Source organism: Pristiophorus japonicus, chromosome 1 (genome assembly GCF_044704955.1).
Source record: "Pristiophorus japonicus isolate sPriJap1 chromosome 1, sPriJap1.hap1, whole genome shotgun sequence".
Taxonomy (NCBI): domain Eukaryota; kingdom Metazoa; phylum Chordata; class Chondrichthyes; family Pristiophoridae; genus Pristiophorus; species Pristiophorus japonicus.
The window spans coordinates 462,796,226-462,821,587 of record NC_091977.1 but is presented as its reverse complement, the minus strand read 5'-3'; the positions used below and the strand labels follow the sequence as shown (position 1 = coordinate 462,821,587).

General features: G+C 43.0%; 1 protein-coding gene across 1 annotated transcript in view; it reads left to right on the top strand.

Moving 5' to 3' along the window:
• The first annotated feature begins 481 nt into the window (after nucleotides 1-481).
• pip4p2 (phosphatidylinositol-4,5-bisphosphate 4-phosphatase 2) overlaps nucleotides 482-25,362 on the top strand; it is a 119,607-nt gene continuing 94,726 nt past the window's right edge. Inside the window, exon 1 of the mRNA XM_070876277.1 lies at nucleotides 482-604. Coding sequence (XP_070732378.1) covers nucleotides 496-604 — 109 coding nt within the window. The 5' untranslated portion in view covers nucleotides 482-495. The remainder of the gene's footprint in view (nucleotides 605-25,362) is intronic.

Sequence of the window (25,362 nt, the reverse complement as noted above, 5' to 3'; positions counted from 1 at the left end):
GTCACCTGTCCTAATATTTCCTTCTTTAGCTCGGTGGTAAATTTTGTCTGATTATGCTCCTGTGAAGTGCCTTGGAACGATTTACCACATAAAGGTATTACATAAATGCAAGGTGTTGTGATTGATGAAAGCTATGTCCTGTGAATGATCTATGCACTTTTGCCCTCACTCCTTTTGTGATTAACAGCAACTTGTATTTATATAGCGCCTTTAACGTTTCACAGTATTATGCGACAAATTAATGAACCTAAGCCCTTTTCTCCTCGCTCCTCCTGTGATTAACCTAAGCCCCTTTCCTTTCAGTCCATCTCTACCACAAGCTTCAGCTTTGTTTCACTGAAGTCGTTTCCCCGAATCCCTCTGATCCGTGTAAACCCCTTTTCCTTGTGGCCCCCTTGTGACTTGACTTAAGCCCCACCCCTCTCGGTACAGAGTTCCTCTCTCTCTTTCCCGTTTCTGTTTTCATTCTCCGCTGTGCGGCCTTGGGCTGCAATCATGGCTGATACCGATGGTGTGGACGAACGATCGCCGCTGCTGTCAGGAAATAATTCTGGCAATGTCACTCCTACAACGCCTCTGTACGTCGAGGAGCCTAGTCCTCGGGGTGAGTGCACGCTGCTTTATTGAAGAAACCATTAAAGAGATAAAAACAACAGTTAGTTTTGTAAAAGAAAAATCCCACTCGTAATGAAAGCTTGTGCGACGAAGAAGCTCCCAGTTCTCTGCAGGCCGACCCTCGCTCGTCTGCCTCGGCGTTCCCACAGAATGCAGCAATGTCACTGGGATTAGGCAAAATAACCGCGTTACAATAAGAAAGATTTTAATGGGAAACCCGACCGTGCAGCAAGAATAGACGTTTCATGTCGGTGTACAGAGGAAAACCCCAGTGTGCGATGCCTTGGTGCGTACAGAGCTCACTGCAGATGGACTCAGTTATCTGCAGGACATTGTGAAAAGTATAATGCAATGTCAGCATTATTAATGTCGGTGAATACTGTCTATTTACGTAAGGGTTTATGTATTAACGGCTGCGGCAGGATTTCACCAGAGCTTCATTTTTTTCTATGATTAATGCATTCGTAATGAACTTAGCACATGAATAATAAACTGAAACCATGCAACGCGGTGTCCTCGACGTTTGCACAGTGCATCCATACATTCCTTGATCGAGGGTCACGAATTAAAGACGATTTCGATCATGCGGATGTTCAAGCACAATCACATGAGATATTTTGTGGAAACCTACCTTGCTTGTGAAATCATGCTGTGAATATGATCATGCAGAGTGGAATAGGTTGAATAAATTAAATCATGTGCTTTATATGACCGCTTAAAGAAATTTACTTTTAAATGTACATAATATGTAGAAGACATTGACCAATTCTTCAGTGTGCAAAAGCTTTCCATTAACTTGTCCAGTTGACAATATGAGCCCTATTTTTGCCTGCTGCTGTGAGTCAGTTTTAAGTGGTTAAGAACTGGTGCAAACCCTGTCAGAATCCAACAACTTGCATCTATATGGTGTATTTAATATAGAAAAATACCCAAAGTGCTTCACAGAGGTGTGAGAAAAATGGATATGTAGTCAAAAAAGGAGAGATTTGGAGGAGTGGGTCAAATGGCAGGTGGGCACAAGAGACTGGAGTCAGAGGATCAGATAGTTTTGAGGGTTGTAGAGCTGAAGGAGGTTGTGGAGTAGGGAGGAGTGAGGCCATAAAGGGACCTCTAAACACAAGGTCAAAGGAGCAGTGGATTAAAAATTACAGACAAAAACATGGTGAAAAGAAACCCATATGTGCACATGTAACACAGCAGCCCAGCACATGATCCCTTGTTTGACGGCTGCTGAAGTGGAGTTGGTGCTGCATGAGGTGATGAGGAGGTTGTCATCTATGCTAGTCCGCAACACCATTCCTATGTCTTTGTTGCAGCTTGCCTGCAAACAGGTGGAGGCAGACTTTAGGGTCACAGCAGACCAGCCTTCTGATGCATGATAGCAGCAGCTATCCTTACAGCAGGTAGCATAGTTCTGCATCTGTATTTCTCCTGACTAGTTTTTGTGAAGACAGCACCCAGTTGCTAACAGGTAGCCATTACAGTGCCTGCAAATATTGTTGGTGTCAACTTGACCAGGTTTGGCTTGATGTTCACCCTGGCATGTCTTTAATGCAGCATTACATAAAGTATGACATCCTGTAATTAGGATACTTCTGAAGAACTATTCAGCATAATGGTAACTCAGGCTTTCACATGCGCCTGTGTCATTGGTCCTGCTGTCACAATCTACCTTCAGAGTTGGAGCCTCTATATGTATGCATCATCTACTGAAGCCAGTTACATTCACCTCATTTTGTAAATGTTAGTGTACCTGTGCTTGTGAGTGGGTATAGGAGTGCTTCTTGTGCAGCTTCATGTGCCTGCCATTCCTTCATTGGTGCTTCTCTTTCAAACTCCTCAGATACTGAATTTCCCATTGGGAAATCCATTGTGCTGGGACACAATTAATGAAGATAATTGGCACAACAGCTCATAACCTAAAAACCAGTAGAAACAGAACAAAACAATTTCAGAAAGACAGGTAGATATGGTCTAGAAACTATTGAAACTTTCTCCCGTATACTGCTCAGTGTGCTCATTTACATTAAAGGTAACTAGAAGTGGCACGAGCCCAGTTTAAAGGGTAGAAAGATGGTATTGTATTACATACTCATTATTATTACATCTTTTTAAAGAAATCACTGGTTTTAGATGGGAGCTTTCTATACCAATCTGCTCGCTGCTCATGCACGTTGTATGCAAAATGGGTGAATAGTTGGAGTTCTGGGTCCTCATCTCTCTTCCCATGCCATTACCTTCCATAAACTGGTACACGCAGGTGGTAATGGCAATTAATCTTCCCATTGAGTCAATAATGAGGAGAAGCTGGATATATACTGGGATTGCTCTCATCCTCATTAAAACTTCTTAATGGTTTTTGTCCTGCGCTGGGGTAAAATTCATAAAATGAAATATATCTCAATTTACTAGTTTTCTAATCTTAAATTTGTTCTTTCAGTAATTATCCATTGTAACCACAATAAGAAAAATAGTAAAGCTACTAAAACAAAAATCATCATCATCCTAACTGGGGTGGGGAATTTAACCTTATTTTTGAGTGTAATTTCAATCCTTCTTTGCAACTAAGGAATATATTATTTAAAGAAATACATTTAAAAACAGCTTAACCCCAATAACATATGTGCTCGTATTAGAGGGGAAAGTATTTTCAAGTTCAAACAAGTAGAATACTTTGCGATTTCAAACAAGTAGAGTATTTTCTGTATTTAAAAGCATTCCATTATTGCAATTAAAGGATTTGATCTGTGGCACTAGTGTCCAAGATTCCAGTTCCCTATTTGCCATTCAGGAATTTTTTTTTAGATTAAATGTGGAAACAAACTCCCAGTACATGAGTTGAAAAAAAATAATGACAAATAACCTCAGCTGTGGCTCAGTTGGTAACACCCTCACCTCTGGGTCAGAAGGTTGTGAGTTCAAGTCGGAATCCAGAGACTTGAGCACTCGTATCTAGGCTGACACTCCGGTGCAGTACTGAGGGAGTGCTGCACTGTCGGAGGTGCCATCTTTCGGACGAAACATTAAACCGAGGCCCCGTCTGCTCTCTCTCAGATTGGACATAGAAACATAGAAAATAGGTGCAGGAGTAGGCCATTCGGCCCTTTGAACCTGCACCGCCATTCAATGAGTTCATGGCTGAACATGCAACTTCAGTACCCCATTCCTGCTTTCTCGCAATACCCCTTGATCCCCCTAATAGTAAGGACTACATCTAACTCCTTGTTGAATATATTTAGTGAATTGGCCTCAACAACTTTCTGTGGTAGAGAATTCCACAGGTTCACCACTCTCTGGATGAAGAAGTTTCTCCTCATCTCGGTCCTAAATGGCTTACCCCTTATCCTTAGACTGTGACCCCTGGTTCTGGACTTCCCCAACATTGGGAACATTCTTCCTGCATCTAACCTGTCTAAACCCATCAGAATTTTAAATGTTTCTATGAGATCCCCTCTCATTCTTCTGAACTCCCGTGAATACAAGCCCAGTTGATCCAGTCTTTCTTGATATGTCAGTCCCACCATCCCGGGAATCAGTCTGGTGAACCTTCACTGCACTCCCTCAATAGCAAGAATGTCCTTCCTCAAGTTAGGAGACCAAAACTGTACACACTATTCCAGGTGTGGCCTCACCAAGGCCCTGTACAACTGTAGCAACACCTCTCTGCCCCTGTACTCAAATTCCCTCGCTATAAAGGCCAACATGCCATTTGCTTTCTTAACCGCCTGCTGTACCTGTATGCCAACCTTCAATGACTGATGTACCATGACACCCAGGTCTCGTTGCACCTCCCCTTTTCCTAATCTGTCACCATTCAGATAATAGTCTGTCTCTCTGTTTTTACCACCAAAGTGGATAACCTCACATTTATCCACATTATACTTCATCTGCCATGCATTTGCCCACTCACCTAACCTATCCACGTCACTCTGCAGCCTCATAGCATCCTCCTCGCAGCTCACACTGCCACCCAGCTTAGTGTCATCCGCAAATTTGGAGATACTACATTTAATCCCCTCGTCTAAATCATTAATGTACAATGTAAACAGCTGGGGCCCCAGCACAGAACCTTGTGGTACCCCACTAGTCACTGCCTGCCATTCTGAAAAGTACCCATTTAATCCTACTTTTTGCTTCCTTTCTGCCAACCAGTTCTCAATCCATGTCAGCACACTACCCCCAATCCCATGTGCTTTAACTTTGCACATTAATCTCTTGTGTGGGACCTTGTCGAAAGCCTTCTGAAAGTCCAAATACACCACATCAACTGGTTCTCCCTTGTCCACTCTACTGGAAACATCCTCAAAAAATTCCAGAAGATTTGTCAAGCATGATTTCCCTTTCACAAATCCATGTTGACTTGGACCTATCATGTCACCTCTTTCCAAATGCGATGTTATGACATCCTTAATAATTGATTCCATCATTTTACCCACTACCGATGTCAGGCTGTCCGGTCTATAATTCACTGTTTTCTCTCCCTCCTTTTTTTAAAAAGTGGGGTTACATTGGCTACCCTCCACTCCATAGGAACTGATCCAGAGTCTGTGGAATGTTGGAAAATGACTGTCAATGCATCCGCTATTTCCAAGGCCACCTCCTTAAGTACTCTGGGATGCAGTCCATCAGGCCCCGGGGATTTATTGGCCTTCAATCCCATCAATTTCCCCAACACAATTTCCCGACTAATAAGGATTTCCCTCAGTTCCTCCTTCTTACGAGACCCTCTGACCCCTTTTATATCCTGAAGGTTGGTTGTGTCCTCCTTCGTGAATACCGAACCAAAGTACTTGTTCAATTGGTCCGCCATTTCTTTGTTCCCCGTTATGACTTCCCCTGATTCTGAATGCAAGGGACCTACGTTTGTCTTTACTAACCTTTTTCTCTTTACATATATATAGAAAGTTTTGCAGTCCATTTTAATGTTCCCTGCATGCTTCCTCTCGTACTCTATTTTCCCTGCTCTAATCAAACCCTTTGTCCTCCTCTGCTGAGTTCTAAATTTCTCCCAGTCCCTGGGTTCACTGCTATTTCTGGCCAATTTGTATGCCACTTCCTTGGCTTTAATACTATCCCTGATTTCCCTTGATAGCCACGGTTGAGCCACCTTCCTTTTTTTATTTTTACGCCAGACAGGAATGTACAATTGTTGTAGTTCATCCATGCGGTCTCTAAATGTCTGCCATTGCCCATCCACAGTCAACCCCTTAAGTATCATTCGCCAATCTATCCTAGCCAATTCACACCTCATATCTTCAAAGTTACCCTTCTTTAAGTTCTGGACCATGGTCTCTGAATTAACTGTTTCATTCTCCATCCTAATGCAGAATTCCACCATATTATGTTCACTCTTCCCCAAAGGGCCTCGCACAATGAGATTGCCAATTAATCCCCTCTTATTACACAGCACCCAGTCTAAGATGGCCTCCCCTCTAGTTGGTTCCTCGACATATTAGTCTAGAAAACCATTCCTTATGCACTCCAGGTAATCCTCCTCCACTGTATTGCTTCCAGTTTGGTTAGCTCAATTATGCATATTAAAGTCACCCATGATAACAGCTGCACCTTTATTGCATGCACCCCAAATTTCCTGTTTGATACCCTCCCCAACATCACTACTACTGTTTGGAGGACTGTACACAACTCCCACTAACGTTTTTTGCCCTTTGGTGTTCTGCAGCTCTACCCATATAGATTCCACATCATCCAAGCTAATGTCCTTCCTAACTATTGCATTAATCTCCTCTTTAACCAGCAATGCTACCCCACCTCCTTTTCCTTTTATTCTATCATTCCAGACATAAAAGACCCCTAGGCACTATTTCGAAGAGGAGCAGGGGAGTTATTCCTGTTCTCCTGGCCAATATTTAGTCCCTCAATCAACACCACTATAACAGATTATCTGGTTAGTATCACATTGCTCTTTGTGGGAGCTTGCTGTGCACAAATTGGCGACTGTGTTTTCTACAATATAACAATGACTGCACCTCAAAAAAGTACTTAATTGGCTGCATGGTGGTCAAGTCTTTCCCATTTTTCTTGATGTGGAAAAACAATACTTTCTGTTTAAATTGTTTAAAATTTAAAAAAAAATCTTGCTATATAAATGTGGCAACTGAGTCATAGTTGCCATGTTTTTTGGTGGGGCACCTGACCTTGCACGCCATCCCTTGAGTTAGGCAGCCAGAGCTCCTGTTGGAAACAGGTGGGGACCTCATGAATAAATGCAAACTGCGGTCACCTGGCATAGTTTTGACCCCAGTGCCATTCTCATCTCTGTCGGTGTTACTATTGCCAGTTCCTCAACCCACCTACCAAAGATGGTTGATGTTGGGTGGTAGATGTCAAGAAGTGGCCATTTTAAGCATACATTAAAGAGATCCTGAGCTGCAGTTAGGAAACGCTGGAATGAATCGGAGAGCAAGACAGTTGCTGAGAAAAAAGATGTGCTTGTGAAAGCAAGCTGTAGCAAATGTATGATAAAACACAAGAAGAGAGAACAATAGCAAGGAAGGTGAACAAGGTAAAAAGAGACAAAAGAAAATCATGTCGAAGAGCAATATTTCTTCAAGGTGGCCATTTCTGAAAGAGAAGTGCCAGTGAATTAAACAATAAAACTAAAAGCAAAATACTACAGATGCTTGGAGTCTGAAGTAAAAACAGAAAATGCCAGCAGATTCGGCAGCATCTGTGGAGAGAAAAAGGTAGTTAACATTTCAGGTGAAGGATCTTTTGTCATGTGGGTTCTGATGCAAGGTAATCAAGCTGAAACATTAACCCTGCCATTCTCTCTCTTGAGATGCACCCTGACCTATTGACTGGTTCCAACATTTTCTGTTTTAATTTCAGATTTCCAGCATCTTCAGTATTTTACTTTTTGTCAAGCTGGAAGCTAATTTGGTACCCTTTTTTTTTTAAACTGTTGATTTTGAGCCCTAAAAGCTTTTGTCTTTCATCTCCATGCTGATGTGGGTACTGCAAAAATGTTTCCTGCTGCTAGAAACTGCTTCTCAACTTCATGCCTCATATATCCACTCCCCTTTTAAGGTGGCTTCTGCCGGCCCTTCAAAATCAGTTGCCCGGATGGATTTCTTGTCCCCAGAGAGTTCTGTGCTGACAGCTCACCGACTTAATGTATATGAGGCCAGACCACGAAAATGGTTCAGGGTCCCGCAAAGGCCTCTTCGGGCAGGTGTATGCCAATAGCGACCTGATAAACACAATATGTAAAAATCACCCCCATATTGTTTTTGTTGACTCCATTTTGTAAATAGTTGCCTGAAATGACCTGTAGGCACTAACTTAGAATTGTTTTATTCAGTTAAATAAAATGCACACTGTATACAATTTTAATTTTTTTAGCATAGAAAAACATCCTAAGGTGCTTCGCAGAGGCATAATTGGACAAAAATGGATGCTGAGCCAAAGAAGGAGATATTAGGAGGGTTGGCCAAAAGCTAGGTCAAAGAGATGGATTTTAAATAGGGTCTTAAAGGAGGAGAGGGAGAAAGAAAAGTGGAGGAGTTTACGGAGGAAATTTCAGAACTTGGATAGGTAATTTCAGTGCTCTGTTTGCTCAGAGGAGAGCCACTCTTGAAGGGAACATGGATTGGAAAATCAGCACCACAGTGTTATAGCCCTATTTGATGAACCATGCTCCTTTTTGAGTTTTTCTTGCACTGAATTTACCCTTATAGTTCAGCCATTTGAATTTCTGGTAATAAGCTTGTAAATAGTATACCACAATTGTTAATCTGTTGTCTTGAAAATGACTGGATGTCAACTTGAAGTGTAGCAACAGCTGTTGTTGGCAGTCATGTGATATAAACACCCTATAGGTTGATGTCTGTTCTATAAAAAGTTACCACAATGGTTTTGAGGTAGTAATTGAATCTTGGATTCAACTGCTGCTCAAACTACTAGAGATTCAGTTGTAGTTACGATATAACCTATGAACCTGCTTGTAATCGCTCTGAGCTACCCTTTCTGTATACTTAATAAATGTTTTTACTTGTTTAGAAGTTTCCTTAATCTTTCCTTTATTGGTTAAAGTTCAGATCCCCAAATCATCTCCGTTGTCCACCTTTATACTCTTACAAGTGCTTTAGTCATTTCTATGATTAGGTGACCAGAACTGCAGACAGTATTCCATATGGAGTCTGATCAAGGCCTCTTACAACTAAACCTTATCTGCCTTTTTTAGGTGAGCCTGTGCTGAGGGTTATAACCCTTGGAGCTTTTTTCTGATCAGCTATTCTGTATCATTGTTGCATTTAAAGTATAAAGCGTACTCCTTCTTGGCTCCTTGTCTGTATAATTTAAAAAAATATTTATTCACATTGAATAGTATCTGCCACCTATTGACCCAGTTACCTGTTTGTTGAGTTGGTGAGGTTGATAACACTCCCAGTTTCTGAGACAGAAGGTGGTGGATGCTATTAAAGTGAAGCATCTTTGTCTAAGATTTAGCTTGATGTTGGCAAAGATTTAGTTTTAATTCTATCATGGTGCATTATGGGTTAAAACCCAGCTTAACTTGAAACATTGGCCCATAATTTGATGTCAGCGGTGAAGCAAAGATGCTCGACACTGACCTCAAAGAAAGATCTCTGTGGTAACTTGAGGTTTCTCGACATGTAATTGATTGTAGCACTGGCTAGTAGATTTCTAGTGCGATGCTGCAAGTGATGTCATCAAGCTGTCGAAGCAGCTAATCACATTGAAGAATTCTCAGATAGAAAACCAAGAAATAAAAAGCAGCATTTATCCTCACTTTTAAAAAATGTTAGAGTGAAATAAAGATTGGTACATTCACGTGGGGATAAGGTAGAAGCTGAAATATCATGATCAAATTTAAAATTTATATATATTTTAAAATAATTGTAATTTTTACCATGGAGACATTCCACAAATATAAAAAATACATTTTTCAGGTCCAGAATGGTTGTTTAGCAGTCATAAGAACATAAGAAATAGGAGCAGGAGTAGGCCATACGACCCCTCGAGCCTGCTCTGCCATTTAATACGACCATGGTTGATCTGATCATGGACTCTGGTCCTCTTCCCTGCCCGCTCCCCTTAATCCCTTAGCGGTTAAGAAACTGTCTATCTCTGATTTAAATTTATTCAATGTCCTGGCTTCCACAGCTCTCTGAGGCAGCGAATTGCACAGATTTACAACCCTCAGAGAAGAAATTCCTCCTCATCTCAGTTTTAAATGGGCGGCCCCTTATTCTAAGATTATTCCCCCTAGTTCTAGTCTCCCCCATCAGTTTGAAACATCCTCTCTGCATCCACCTTGTCAAGCCCCCTCATTATCTTCTGCGTTTTGATAAGATCACACCTCATTCTTCTGAATTCCAATGAGTAGAGGCCCAACCTACTCAACCTTTCCTTACAAGTTAACCCCCTCATCTCCGGAATCAATCTAGTGAATCTTTGAACTGCCTCCAAAGCAAGTATATCCTTTTGTTAAATGGAAACCAAAATTGTACGCAGTATTCCAGGTGTGACCTCACCAATACCCTGTGTAACTGCAGCAAGACTTCCCTGTTTTTATACTCCATCGACTTTGCAATAAAGGTCAAAATTCCATTGGCCTTCCTGATCACTTGCTGTACCTGCATACTAACCTTTTGTGTTTCATGCACAAGTACCCCCAGGTCCTGCTGTACTGCAGTACTTTGCAATTTTTTTCCATTTAAATAATAACTTGCTCTTTAATTTTTTTTTCTGCCAAAGTGCATGACCTCACTTTCCAACATTATACTCCATCTGCCAAATTTTTGTCCACTCATTTAGCCTGTCTATGTCCTTTTGCAGATTTTTGGGGTCCTCCTCACACATTGCTTTTCCTCATATCTTTGTATCGTCAGCAAACTTGGCTACGTTACACTCAGTCCTTTCTTCTAAGTCATTAATATAGATTGTAAATAGTTGGGGTCCCAGCACTGACCTGCGGCACCCCACTAGTTAGTTACTGATTGCCAACCCAAGAATGACCCATTTATCCCGACTCTCTGTTTTCTGTTAGTTGGCCAATCCTCTATCCATGCTAATATATTACCCCCAACCCCGTGAACTTTTATCTTGTGCAGTAACTTTTTATGTGGCACCTTGTCAAATGCCTTCTGGAAGTCCAAATATACCACATCTACTGGATCCCCTTTATCCACCCTGTTCGTTACATTCTCAACGAATTCCAGTAAATTTTGTCAAACATGACTTCCCCTTCACAAATCCATGCTGACCCTGTCTGACCGAATTATGCTTTTCCAAATGTCCTGCTATTGCTTCATTAATAATGGACTCCAGCATTTTCCCCAAGGACAGATGTTAGGCTAACTGGTCTATAGTTTCCTGCTTTTTGTCTGCCTCCTTTTTTAAATAGGGGCGTTACATTTGCAGTTTTCCAATCTGCTGGGACCTCTCCAGAATCCAGGAAATTTTGTTAAATTACAACCAATGCATCCACTATCTCTGTTGCGACTTCTCTTAAGACCTGAGGATGCAAGCCATCAGGTTCAGGGGATTTATCCGCCTTTAGTCCCATTATCTTACTGAGTACCACCTCCTTAGTGATTGTGATTGTGTTACGTTCCTCCCCCCCCCGCCCCACCCCCCGCATAGCCCCTTGACTATCCACTGTAAGGATATTATTTGTGTCTTATACCGTAAAGACAATACAAAATATTTATTCAGAGTTTCTGCCATCTTCGTGTTCCCCATTACTAATTCCCTGGTCTTGTCCTCTAAGGGACTAAAATTTACTTTAGCCACACTTTTCAGTTTTATATCCCAATAGAAACTCTTGCTATCTGATTTTATATTTTGTGCTAGTTTACTTTCATAGCCTATCTTCCCTTTCTTAATCATTTTTTTAGTCATTTTTTGCTGGCTTTTGAATACTTCCCAATCTTCTGTCCTCGCACAAGTTTTGGCCACTTTGTATGCCCTTGTTTTTAATTGGATACCGTCCTTTATTTCTTTAGTTACCCATGGATAGCTATCTTTTCTTTTAAACCCTTTTCTCCTCACTGGAATATTTTTTTCTTGAGAGTTGTGAAATAGCTCCTTAAATGTATTCCACTGTTCATCAGCCGTCCTCCACTTTAATCTATTTTCCCAGTCCACTTTAGCCAACTCTGCCCTCATACCTTCATAGGCTCCTTTATTTAAGCTTCGTACGCTGATTAGAGATCCAACTTTCTCAACCTCCATCTGAATTTCAAATTCAGAATCAGGCTATGATCACTCATTCCGAGGGGATCCTTTACTAGGAGATTCTTTATTAATCCTGCCTCATTACACAGGACCAGATCTAAGATAGCCTGCCCCCTGGTTGGTTCCGTTACATACTACTCAAGAAACATGTCCCTTGTCCATTCATAGAAACATAGAAAATAGGTGCAGGAGTAGGCCATTCGGCCCTTCTAGCCTGCACCGCCATTCAATGAGTTCATGGCTGAACATGCAACTTCAGTACCCCATTCCTGCTTTCTCGCCATACCCCTTGATCCCCCTAGTAGTAAGGACTTCATCTAACTCCTTTTTGAATATATTTAGTGAATTGGCCTCAACAACTTTCTGTGGTAGAGAATTCCACAGGTTCACCACTCTCTGGGTGAAGAAGTTTCTCCTCATCTCAGTCCTAAATGGCTTACCCCTTATCCTTAGACTGTGACCCCTGGTTCTGGACTTCCCCAACATTGTGAACATTCTTCCTGCATCTAACCTGTCTAAACCCATCAGAATTTTAAACGTTTCGATGAGGTCCCCTCTCATTCTTCTGAACTCCAGTGAATACAAGCCCAGTTGATCCAGTCTTTCTTGATATGTCAGTCCCGCCATCCCGGGAATCAGTCTGGTGAACCTTCACTGCACTCCCTCAATAGCAAGAATGTCCTTCCTCAAGTTAGGAGACCAAAACTGTACACAATACTCCAGGTGTGGCCTCACCAAGGCCCTGTACAACTGTAGCAACACCTCCCTGCCCCTGTACTCAAATCCCCTCGCTATGAAGGCCAACATGCCATTTGCTTTCTTAACCGCCTGCTGTACCTGCATGCCAACCTTCAATGACTGATGTACCATGACACCCAGGTCTCGTTGCACCTCCCCTTTTCCTAATCTGTCACCATTCAGATAATAGTCTGTCTCTCTGTTTCTACCACCAAAGTGGATAACCTCACATTTATCCACATTATACTTCATCTGCCATGCATTTGCCCACTCGCCTAACCTATCCAAGTCGCTCTGCAGCCTCATAGCATCCTCCTCGCAGCTCACACTGCCACCCAACTTAGTATCATCCGCAAATTTGGAGATACTACATTTAATCCCCTCGTCTAAATCATTAATGTACAGTGTAAACAGCTGGGGCCCCAGCACAGAACCTTGCGGTACCCCACTAGTCACTGCCTGCCATTCTGAAAAGTCCCCATTTACTCCTACTCTTTGCTTCCTGTCTGACAACCAGTTCTCAATCCATGTCAGCACACTACCCCCAATCCCATGTGCTTTAACTTTGCACATTAATCTCTTGTGTGGGACCTTGTCGAAAGCCTTCTGAAAGTCCAAATATGTCACATCAATTGGTTCTCCCTTGTCCACTCTACTGGAAACATCCTCAAAAAATTCCAGAAGATTTGTCAAGCATGATTTCCCTTTCACAAATCCATGCTGACTTGGACCTATCATGTCACCTCTTTCCAAATGCGCTGCTATGACATCCTTAATAATTGATTCCATCATTTTACCCACTACTGAGGTCAGGCTGACCGGACTATAATTCCCTGTTTTCTCTCTCCCTCCTTTTTTAAAAAGTGGGGTTACATTGGCTACCCTCCACTCCATAGGAACTGATCCAGAGTCTATGGAATGTTGGAAAATGACAGTCAATGCATCCGCTATTTCCAAGGCCACCTCCTTAAGTACTCTGGGATGCAGTCCATCAGGCCCTGGGGATTTATCAGCCTTCAATCCCATCAATTTCCCCAACACAATTTCCCGACTAATAAGGATTTCCCTCAGTTCCTCCTCCTTACTAGACCCTCTGACCCCTTTTATATCTGGATGATTGTTTGTGTCCTCCTTGGTGAATACTGAACCAAAGTTCTTGTTCAATTGGTCTGCCATTTCTTTGTTCCCCGTTATGACTTCACCTGATTCTGACTGCAGGGGACCTACGTTTGTCTTTCCTAACCTTTTTCTCTTTACATATCTATAGAAACTTTTGCAATCCCTCTTAATGTTCCCTGCAAGCTTCTTCTCGTACTCCATTTTCCCTGCCCTAATCAAACCCTTTGTCCTCCTCTGCTGAGTTCTAAATTTCTCCCAATCCCCGGGTTCGCTGCTATTTCTGGCCAATTTGTATGCCACTTCCTTGGCTTTAATACTATCCCCGATTTCCCTTGATAGCCACGGTTGAGCCACCTTCCCTTTTTCCTTTTACGCCAGACAGGAATGTACAATTGTTGTAGTTCATCCATGCGGTCTCTAAATGTCTGCCATTGCCCATCCACAGTCAACCCCTTAAGTATCATTCGCCAATCTATCCTCGCCAATTCACGCCTCATACCTTCAAAGTTACCCTTCTTTAAGTTCTGGACCATGGCCTCTGAATTAACTGTTTCATTCTCCATCCTAATGCAGAATTCCACCATATTATGGTCACTCTTCCCCAAGAGGCCTCACACAACGAGATTGCTAATTAATCCTCTCTCATTACACAACACCCAGTCTAAGATGGCCTCCCCCCTAGTTGTTTCCTCGACATATTGGTCTAGAAAACCATCCCTTCTGCACTCCAGGAAATCCTCCTCCTCTTTCTATGAACTCCTCCTCATTGCTACCCTGACCAATTTGATTTGTCCAATCAATATGGAGATTAAAATCACCCATGATTGCTGTTACCTTTTTACAAGGCCCCACTATTTCTTGGTTTATACCCCGACCAACAGAGTTGCTACTGTTAAGGGGGCCTATAGACCATGCCCACCTTATCTCCACCCAAACTGTTTCAACAACCTGATAATTTGAGCCAATATCGTTTCTCACTATTGCAGTGATTCTATAGAAACATAGAAAATAGGTGCAGGAGTAGGCCATTTGGCCCTTCGAGCCTGCACCACCAATCAATAAGATCATGGCTGATCAATTGACCTCAGGTACCCCTTTCCTGCTTTCTCTCCATACCCCTTGATCCCTTTAGCCGTAAGGGCCATATCTAACTCCCACTTGAATATATCCAATTAACTGGCATCTACAACTCTACGGTAGGGAATTCCACAGGTTAACAACTCTTTGAGTGAAGAAGTTTATCTTCATCTCAGTCCTAAATGGCTTACCCCTTATCCTTAGACTATGTCCCCTAGTTCTGGACTTCCCCAACATCGGGAACATTCTTCCTGCATCTAACCTGTCCCGTCCCGTCAGAATTTTATATGTTTCTATGAGATCCCCTCTCATCCTTCTAAACTCCATGAATATAGGCCCAGTCGATCCAGTCTCTCCTCATATGTCAGTCCTGCCATCCCGGGAATCAGTCTGGTGAACCTTAGCTGCTGTCCCTCAATAGCAAGAATGTCCTTCCTCAGATTAGGAGAACAAAACTGAACACAATATTCCAGATGAGGCCTCACTAAGGCCCTGTACAACTGCAGTAAGACCTCCCTGCTCCTACACTCAAATCCCCTAGCTATGAAGGTCAACATACCATTTGCCTTCTTCACCGCCTGCTGAACCTGCATGCCATCTTTCAATGACTGATGTACCATGACTCCCAGGTCTCGCTGCACCTCCCTTTTTGCTAATCTGTCACCATTCAGATAATATTCTGCCGCCTTGTTTTTGCCACCAAAGTGGATAACCTCATTTATCCACATTATACTGCATCTGCCATGCGTTTGCCCACTCACCTAACCTGTCCAAATCACCCTGCAGCCTTTTAGCTTCCTCCTCACAGCTCACACTGCCACCCAGTTTAGTGTCATCTGCAAACTTGGAGATATTACACTCAATTCCCTCATCCAAATCATTAATGTATATTATAAATAGCTGGGGTCCCAACACTGAGCCCTGCGGTACCCCACTAGTCATTGGCTGCCATTCTGAAAAGGACCCGTTTATCCCAACTCTCTGCTTCCTGTCTGACAACCAGTTCTCTATCCACATCAGTACATTACCCCCAATACCATGTGCTTTAATTTTGCACACCAATCTCTTGAGGGACCTTGTCAAAAGCCTTTTGAAAGTCCAAATACATCACATCCACTGGTTCTCCCTGGTCCACTACCAGTTACATCCTCAAAAAATTCGAGAAGATTTGTCAAGCAAGATTTCCCTTTCATATATCGATGCTGACTTGGACCAATCCTGTCACTGTTTTCCAAATGTGCTGCGATTTCATCTTTAATAATTGATTCCAACATTTTCCCCACCGCTGATGTCAAGCTAATCGGTCTATAATTACCCGTTTTCTCTCTCCTTTCTTTAAAAGTGGTGTTACATTAGCTACCCTCCAGTCCATAGGAACCGATCCAGATTCGATAGGCTGTTGGAAAATGATCACCAATGCATCCACTATTTCTAGGGCTACCTCCTTAAGTACTCTGGGATGCAGACTATCAGGCCCCGGGGATTTATCGGCCTTCAATCCCATCAATTTCCTGCCTAATAAGGATTTCCTCCTGTTCCTCTTTCTCACTAGACCCTCGGTTCCCTAGTATTTACGGAAAGTTATTTGTGTCTTCCTTCGTGAAGACAGAACCAAAGTACTTGTTTAACTGGTCTGCCATTTCTTTGTTCCCCATTATAAATTCACCTGAATCTGACTGCAAGGGACCTACGTTTGTTTTCACTAATCTTTGTCTCTTCACATATCTATAGAAGTTTTTATGTTCCAAGCAAGCTTCCTCTCATACTCTATTTTCCCCCTTCGAATTAAACCCTTTGTCCTCTGCTGTGTTACAAAATTCTCCCAGTCCTCTGGTTTGCTGCTTTTTCTAGCCAATTTATATGCCTCGTCCTTGGATTTAACACTATCCTTAATTTCCCTTGTTAGCCACGGTTGAGCCATCTTCCTCGTTTTATTTTTACTCCAGACAGGGATGTACAATTGTTGAAGTTCATCCATGTGATCTTTAAATGTTTGCCATTGCCTATCTACTGTTAACCCTTTAAGTATCACTCGCCAGTCTATTCTAGCCAATTCACGTCTCATACCATCGAAGTTACCTTTCCTTAAGTTCAGGACCCTAGTCTCTGAATTAACTGTCACTCTCCATCTTAATAAAGAATTCTACCATATTATGGTCACTCTTCCCGAAGGAGCCTCGCACAACAAGATTGCTAATTATTCCTTTCTAATTACACATCACCCAGTCGAGGATGGCCAGCCCTCTAGTTGGTTCCTCGACATATTTGGTCTAGAAAACCACCCCTAATACACTCCAGGAAATCCTCCTCCACCGCATTGTTCCAGTTTGGTTAGCCCAATCAATATGTAGATTAAAGTCGCCTGTGATAACTGCTGTACCTTTATTGTACGCTTCCCTAATTTCTTGTTTGAGGCTTTCCCCAACCTCACTATTACTGTTTGGTGGTCTGTACACAACTCCCACTAGTGTTTTCTGCCCTTTGGTATTCCGTAGCTCCACCCATACCGATTCCACATCATCCAAGCTAATTTCCTTCCTTACTATTGCATTAATTTCCTCTTTAACCAGCAGCGCCACCCCACCTCCTTTTCCTTTCTGTCTATCCTTCCTAAATGTTGAATAGCCTTGGATGTTGAGTTCCCAGCCTTGGTCACCCTGGAGCCATGTCTCCGTGATGCCAATTACATCATATCTGTTAACTGCTATCTGCGCAGTTAATTCGTCCACCTTATTCCGAATTCTCCTCGCATTGAGGCACAGAGCCTTCAGGCTTGTCTTTTTAACACACTTTGCCCCTTTAGAATTTTACTCCAATGTGGCCCTGGTAGCAATCCTGAGATTATTACTTTTGAGGTCCTACTTTTCAATTTAGCTCCTAGCTCCCGAAATTCGTCTTGTCGGACCTCATCCCATTTTTTACCTATGTCGATGGTACCTATATGCACCACGACAACTCGTTGTTCACCCTCCTTCTTCAAAATGTCCTGCACCCGTTCCGAGACATCCTTGACCCTTGCATCAGGGAGGCAATATACCATCCTGGAGTCTCGGTTATGGCCGCAGAAACGCCTATCTATTCCCCTTACAATAGAATCCCCTACCACTAGAGCTCTCCCACTTTTTTTCCTGCCTTCCTGTGCAGCAGAGCCACCCATGGTGCCATGAACTTGGCTGCTGCTGCTCTCCTCTGATGAGTCATCCCCCTCAACAGTACCCAATGCGGTGTATCTGTTTTGCAGGAGGATGACCACAGGGGACCCCTGCACTACCTTCTTTCCACTGCTCTTGTGTAACTTTTACCTGTGGTAAGACCAATTCACTAAACGTGCTATTCACGGCATCCTCAGCATCACGGATGCTCCATAGTAAATCCACCCACAGCTCCAGTGCGCAGGCGGATGCACTTCCCACACATGTAGTCATCAGGGACACTGGAAGCATCCCTGACTTCGCACATAGGACAGGAGGAGCATAACACGTGCTCGAGCTCTCCTGCCATGACTTAACCCTTAGTTTAACTTAATTTGGCAAAAACAATGCTAAAGGTTACTTACTGAATAGAAAAGTAAAAGAAGAACTACTTGCCAATCACTTACCCCCTTGGCTGTGACAGCACCCTTCGATTTCTTTCTACTTTTTTGTCTCCCTGCTGCAGCTGCATCGGTTGGCTTCCCCAAGCTGCCGCTCCGCCTCCTCGAACTCCCGCTGGTTCCCAGCACCTGTTGGGCCTTATGTAGGCTTCCCCACACTGCCGCTCCACCTCCTCGAACTCCCGCTGGCCTCTGGACGACGTTGGGGCTTATGTAGGCTTCCCATGCTACTGCTCCACCTCCTCGAACATCCTTTATCAATAGAGCTACCTCACCTTTTCCTTTCTGTCTGTCCTTCCAGATCGTCAAATACCCCTGAATATTTAGTTCCCAGTCCTGGTCACCTTGCAACCATGTCTCTGTAATGGCTATCAGATCATACCCATTTGTATCTATTTGTGCCGTCAACTCATCTATTTTGTTACGCATGCTACATGCATTTAGACAAAGTTCTTTCAAATTCGTTTTTTTAAACCGTTTTTTCCTGCTTGCTTCCTCCCTCCTTCAAACTCACTTTCTTTATTTTTGCTTTCTAATTGCAGCTTTACTCCCCTCCCTACTGAATCTATTTTTAGGTTCCCATCCCCCTGCCAAGCTAGTTTAAACTCTCCCCAACAGCACTAGCAAACTCCCCCCACGAGGATATTGGTCCCGGCTCCGTTGAGGTGCTTGTACAGGTCCCACCTCCCCAAAGAAGTAGTCACAATGCCTCAGGAAACTAAAGCCCCTCTGCCTGCATCATCTCTCAAGCCACGTATTCATCTGCTCTATCCTCCTATTTCTGTGCGCACTAGCTCGTGGCACCGGGATTAATCCGGAGATTACTACCTTTGAGGTCCTGCTTTAGTTCCATTATCTTACTGCGGAACCAACCAGGGGGCAGGCTATCTTGGATCTGGTCCTGTGTAATTAGACAGGATTAATAAACAATCTCCTCGTAAAGGGCCCTCTTGGAATGAGTGATCATAGCATGGTTGAATTTCAAATTCAGATGGAGGGTGAGAAAGTTGGCTCTCAAACCAGCATACTATGCTTAAATAAAGGAGTCTATGAAGGTCATAGTCAATAAGGTATTACAACCCCAGTTACACCTATTCGAACAAGGCTTAACATTGAACAGGATATTAACAGTGATAATAGCGCGAAAAAGCTTGTTTTTTTGTCAGTTCCACTGATTTCAGATTGCCGGCTAAGGCAGGGGGGCGGGTGAGGGTCCACTGCGCAGCCTGTGTTGGACTGACTGACTGCAACTTCAGGATTTCCATGTTTACATGCACATGCACTAAATCCTGAAGCTATGGTCACTTTCAGAGGGGTAATGATGGCAAACCCTGACCATCCAAATACAAACATTTTGTGATATTTGTTCAAATGTGTTTAGCAGCTTTTTGGAATTTAACGAACAGCTATTTCAATCTGCCCATTCCCAGTAACTTTTTTTTTTGGAAGGTATTTTCCAGCTTGTGATTTTCAAATCGGGCAGTCTGCCAGAAGATATAGTCAAGCAAGATAGCTTCTGTAAATGGTGGCAAAAGGAAAATAATCTCGACATAAGAATATTACTTGCACAGCAACAGTGATTACACTTCAAAAGTTATCCATTATTTATAAAGTGCTTTGGGATATCCTGATGACATAAGGTGTTGCATAAATGAATGTTCATTCATAGTACAGCAACAGCAGCAACTTGAATTTATATAGTGCCTTTAACGAGTAAAACATCCCAAGGCGCTTCACAGGAGTGTTATAAAACAAAAAAATAAATTTGACACCGGGCCAGATAAGAAGAAATTATGGCAGATGAGAGGTCTGTTTTAAGGAGAGAGGGAGAGGTTTAGGGAGGGAGTTCCAGAGCTTAGGACCCAGGCAGCTGAAGGCATGGCCACTGATGGTTGAGCAGTTATAATCAGGGATGCTCAAGAGGGCAGAATTTGACGAGTGTAGATATCTTGGCGGGGGGGGGGGGGGGGCGGTTGTGAGGCTGAAGGAGATTAGAGATAGAGAGGGGCAAGGCCATGGAGGGATTTGTAAACAAGGATGAGAATTTTCAAATCGAGGTGTTACTTAACTGGGAGCCAATGTTAGGTCAGCGAGCACGGTGATGATGGGTGAGCGGGACTTGATGCGAGTTAAGACATGGGTTGTTGAGTTTTGGATGACCTCAGGTTTACCTACAGTAGAATGTGGGAGGCTAGCCAGGAGTGTGTTGGAGTAGTCAAGTCTAGAGGTAACAAAGGCATGGATGAGGGTTTCAACAGCAGATGAGCTGAGGTGGAGATGGGCAATGTTATGGAGGTGGAAAAAGGCAGTTTTAGTTATGCTGCAGATATGTGACCAGAAGCAGATTTCAGAGTCAAATATGATACTTAAGGTTGCGAACAGTCTGGTTCAGCCTCAGATAGACGCTAGGGAGAGGGATGGAGTCGGTGGTTAGGGAACTCAGTTTGTGGCGGGGACCAAAAACAATGGCTGCAGTCTTCCCAACATTTAATTGGAGAAAACTTTTGCTGTAGGACAGACAGTCTGATAATTTAGAGACTGTCGAGAGCATTGGTGATGAGGTTGAGCTGGCTGTCGTCACCGTATGTGTAAACTGGTTCCGTGTTTTCAGACGATGTCGGCAAGGAGCACCAGAGGTAGCGGGAGTGGGAAGAGAAGCCATTGCAGATGAGTTTCTGGCTGTGATTAGATAGATAGGATTGAAACCAGGCGAGTGCAGTCCCATAAAGCTGGACGATGGTGGAGAAGCGTTGGAGGAGGATGGAGTGGTCAACCATGTCAAAGGCTGCAGACAGATCGAGAAGGACGAGGAGGGATATTTTACCTTTGTCACAGTCACAAAGGATGCAAGCACAAAGGGGTCAGCGGTTTGTTTTTTGAGGAGAGAAGTGATGATGGCAGACTTGAAGGAGAGGAGGCTCATACGTGAGGAAAGAGGACCGTTAACAATATCAGCTCAGATAGGAGTCAGAAAGGGAAGTTGGGTGGCCAGCAGTTTAGTGGGAATAGGTCAAGGGAGCAGGAATGGGTCTCATGGACAAGATGAACACGGAAAGGTCAAGAGGGGAGATTGGAGAGAAACTGGAGAAAGATGCGAGTTCAGGGCTAGGACCGGGGGGAACCTTAGAGGAAGTTTGGCCCAGTGGGCTCGGGGAAGGAAGGGAAGTGGCAGAGGCAGTTGCTCGGATGGTCTCAATCTTTGAGACAAAGAAGTCCAGGAGCTCCTCTGACTTGTTGGCGGTGAGTGTGGTGAAGACAGGGGAGAAGGGTTTAAGAAGACGGTTCGCAGTAAAGAATAGTAGCCGGAATAATCCTGGAATAGTGAGCAGTTTTGACAGGCGAGAGTAGGACCCGATCATGCTTTGTGGTCCAGCCAAACCTGATGTTGAATGGCTAAACCAGTTATCCACCACATGTGTTCAAGTCTGCGCCCCTTGGATTTAAGGGAGCAAAGATGAGGGCCCGACCAGGGGGAACGGCCAGGGTGAGAGAGAGTAATGGTTTTAATAGGGAAAGCAGTTTCAAGTCATTTATTTTTTTTATTATACAGGAGCCAGCTAAGTTTGACAAATACTATAAAATACATGTTATGTTACTGATGCCAGTTGCTTCTTCCACTGTTAAGTAAACTTGTTTGGTGCTTAAAGTCTCAGCCATAGTTTAGTGTAGTGTACTATTCTGCTAAATTCGAAAGTCATTGAGGATCACATGAAAGCATGATGTAAAACCATCAGCTGAAATAAACCGAAGAGGGGTTCTCTGTTTGTTCCCTGGGCATGCTATGAAATTATGTAGATGACTAGGTTAGGGGAATAGATTTCCCTTAAGACCTGAGGGGCTGAAATTGGTTGATACCGATGGTCCGCCCATTTCTCAGCAGTATGCTGATGGTATGTCATTTCATACCGCCCGGTATCACTTGGGCGGAGTGTGCGCGATTTTCATTGCTTTTTTCAGCGGTATGCCAAGCGGAGTGCAGCCAGTGGTGTGCGGGCGGTGAGTTCTTTTCACTCGGGAATCAAATATATGCAGGACCACATATTTTCACCATTCTTCCGGGTAACCACTTTAACCATTTATGGTGATGGTTCTTCACTCTCACCTTCTGGTTCAATTTCACCCTTCTCTCTTTTACTCTCCCTTTATCGTGACTCTCTTTTTGTCTTAATTGTGTCTCTTCTACAGACTGTGCCAAATTTGGCTTTAACAATGAGAATCTGGTTCGTGGCTGTCGTTTGAGAAACAACTCTGCTGGTGTTCTACCAGTAGTTGTATGAGGAGTATTTCGATAAATAATCAAAAAATTAGCCAATTTGTGATCCAATGACAATTGTCGTTTTCTTGGATTTGGATCTAACATTTGTTTTATGAGGGCACGTTTTACAATTTCTACAGTGCGCTCTGCTGCACCATTCGAAACAGGGTGGTATGGTGGAACCTTGGTATGTTTCACACCATTTTTGCTCGTGAGTTGTGCAAATTCTTCTGAACGAAATTGTGGTCCATTATCCGAAACAATTTCTTCAGGGAGGCCAAATGCAGAAAATAATTTTTGTAAAATATCCAATGTTTTACTTGTTGTTATTTTCCACATTGGAAACACCTCAACCCACTTTGAATGGCTATTAATTACAATGAACAATTGTTGCCCATCTAACTCAGCAAAATCAATATGTAGCCTTTGCCACACCCTGGGAGGCCTTTTCCATGGCTGTAATGGTACTGGTGGTAGTTGCTTGCTTAACGATTGACATGTCGTACACTGACTCACGATGTACTCTATATCTTTAATCAAGACCTGGCCACCATAAATAACTGCGTGCAAAACTCTTGGTCAAGCACATTCCCAGGTGCTGGTCATGGAGGTCTTCTAATGTGGACCTGAATTTATTTGGTATAACCATTCTTGCACCCCACATGATACAATCTTTATCGACTGATAATTCATTCCTACGAATGAAGAATGGATGTGTATCTTTGTCTGTTGCCTGGTTTGGCCATCCATTTGCAATATACTCATACACCTTTGACATCACTGAGTCACGTTTGGTTGCTCTACCAATCTCTTCAGCTGTGACTGGCAGTTCATCAATGTATGAACAATAAAACACTTCTTCCCTATCGCGTATAACTTGTGATGGAGAAGGCAATCTAGATATTGCATCAGCATTACTGTGATCAGCTGATCGTCTGTATTCAAAATCATATATATATGCTGACAAAATCAAAGCTTATCTCTGCATTTGGGCTGCAGCTAATGTTGGAACTGGGGACTTTGGATGGAGGATTGCTGTTAAGGGCTTATGGTCCGTAACAATGGTAAACTTCCGACCATACAAGTATTTGTGAAACTTCCTGACCCCACCCAAAAATTAATGGCAAAGCTTCCCTTTCAATTTGAGCATAATTTTTCTCACTGGCACTGAGTGCGTGAAGCAAAAGCAATTGGTCTCTCCTCCCCACTGCGTGATACATGAGAGATCACTGCCCCAACTTCATATGGAGAGGCATCACATGCTAGTTTAATCTCCTTAGATATGTCATAGTGAACTAACATGATGCTCTCTGCCAATTTGTTTTTACACTCCTTGAATGCTGTTTTGCATTCTTTTGACCACTTCCAATGGACCTGTTTTTTCAATAGTTCATTCAGTGGATGTAATACTGTAGCCAAATTTGGTAGGAACTTCCCATAATAGTTCAAAAGACCCAAGAATGAATGAAGTTCAGTGACATTCCTGGGAGTGGGTGCATTTCTAATTGCATCCAATTTTTCCATGGTTGGATGTAACCCATCTTTGTCTACTCTGTACCCTAAGTACTCCACTGAGTTTTTAAATAACTCACACTTACGAGCAGACTCTGTGCTTCTCTAGCCGTTTGAGGACTTCATTCAATATGTTGTTATGAATTTGCCTATTTGGTGCTGAAATTAGTATGTCATCCAAATAACATACTACCCCTTCACTACCTTACAAAATCTGGTTCATCACCCCTTGGAATATGGCAGGGGTGGAAGACACTCCAAACGGTAGCCTATTAAACTGATATAGGCCTAGATGAGTATTTATAGTCAAACATGACTTGGACTCCTCATCTAGTTCAAGCTGTAAGTAGGCATTCGTAAGATCCAGTTTTGAGAAGACCTGTCAGTGTTGTGAACAAATCTTCTCTATTCGGCAATGTATTGGGGACATTACCCTCTGGAACCTGGTTTACGGTTACCTTATAATCACCACACAATCTTACCTTATCAGACTTAGGTACAACAACAATGGGTGTAGCCCAATTACATTGATCTATCTTACAAATAATGTTCTCAGTCTCTAGTCTTTTGAGTTCTTGCTCAACTTTCTCCTTGAGTGCATATGGTACAGAATGTGGCTTGTAGTAAACGGATCTAGCGTCCTTCTGTACCCTGACACTCGCCTTGAAGCCTTGGATCGGACTGCCCGTTTCACAGAACACCTTCGGTTACTGCTTGATAATCTCTTCCGTTGACGAAAATCTTGCTTCCACACAGAAAATCTTACTCCAATCCAGCTTCAGTGAGCTCAATCAATTTCTTCCTAGTAAACCAGTCTTGTTTCTTTTCACTACTATTAGAGGCAAGTTCTGAAATTATATTTCACCGGTACGGTGATACGGCCTAATACAGGAATTTTCTCTCCCGAGTAGCCTCGCAGCTCAATCTTCGATTTCTCCAGTTGGAAATCACGCATGGACAGTGACTCCGGTACTACACTCACGGAAGCACCCGTGTAAATTTCCATTGGTATCTTGAATCTTGAATCTCGCAACATCTGTGTGGATTTTGATGCTTTCTGAATCGCTGTCCGTTAACCTCGTGCTCCTGATGACGTGTAATTCTAATATCTCCTCGTCCTGTTGTTGATCTTCCATGCTATGAAGTCTCTTTGGATTTAGACTCATAGCTTTAAACGCTGGACTCATAGCTTTAAAAACTGGTTTACCCTTCAGTCGGCATGCCTTTGCAA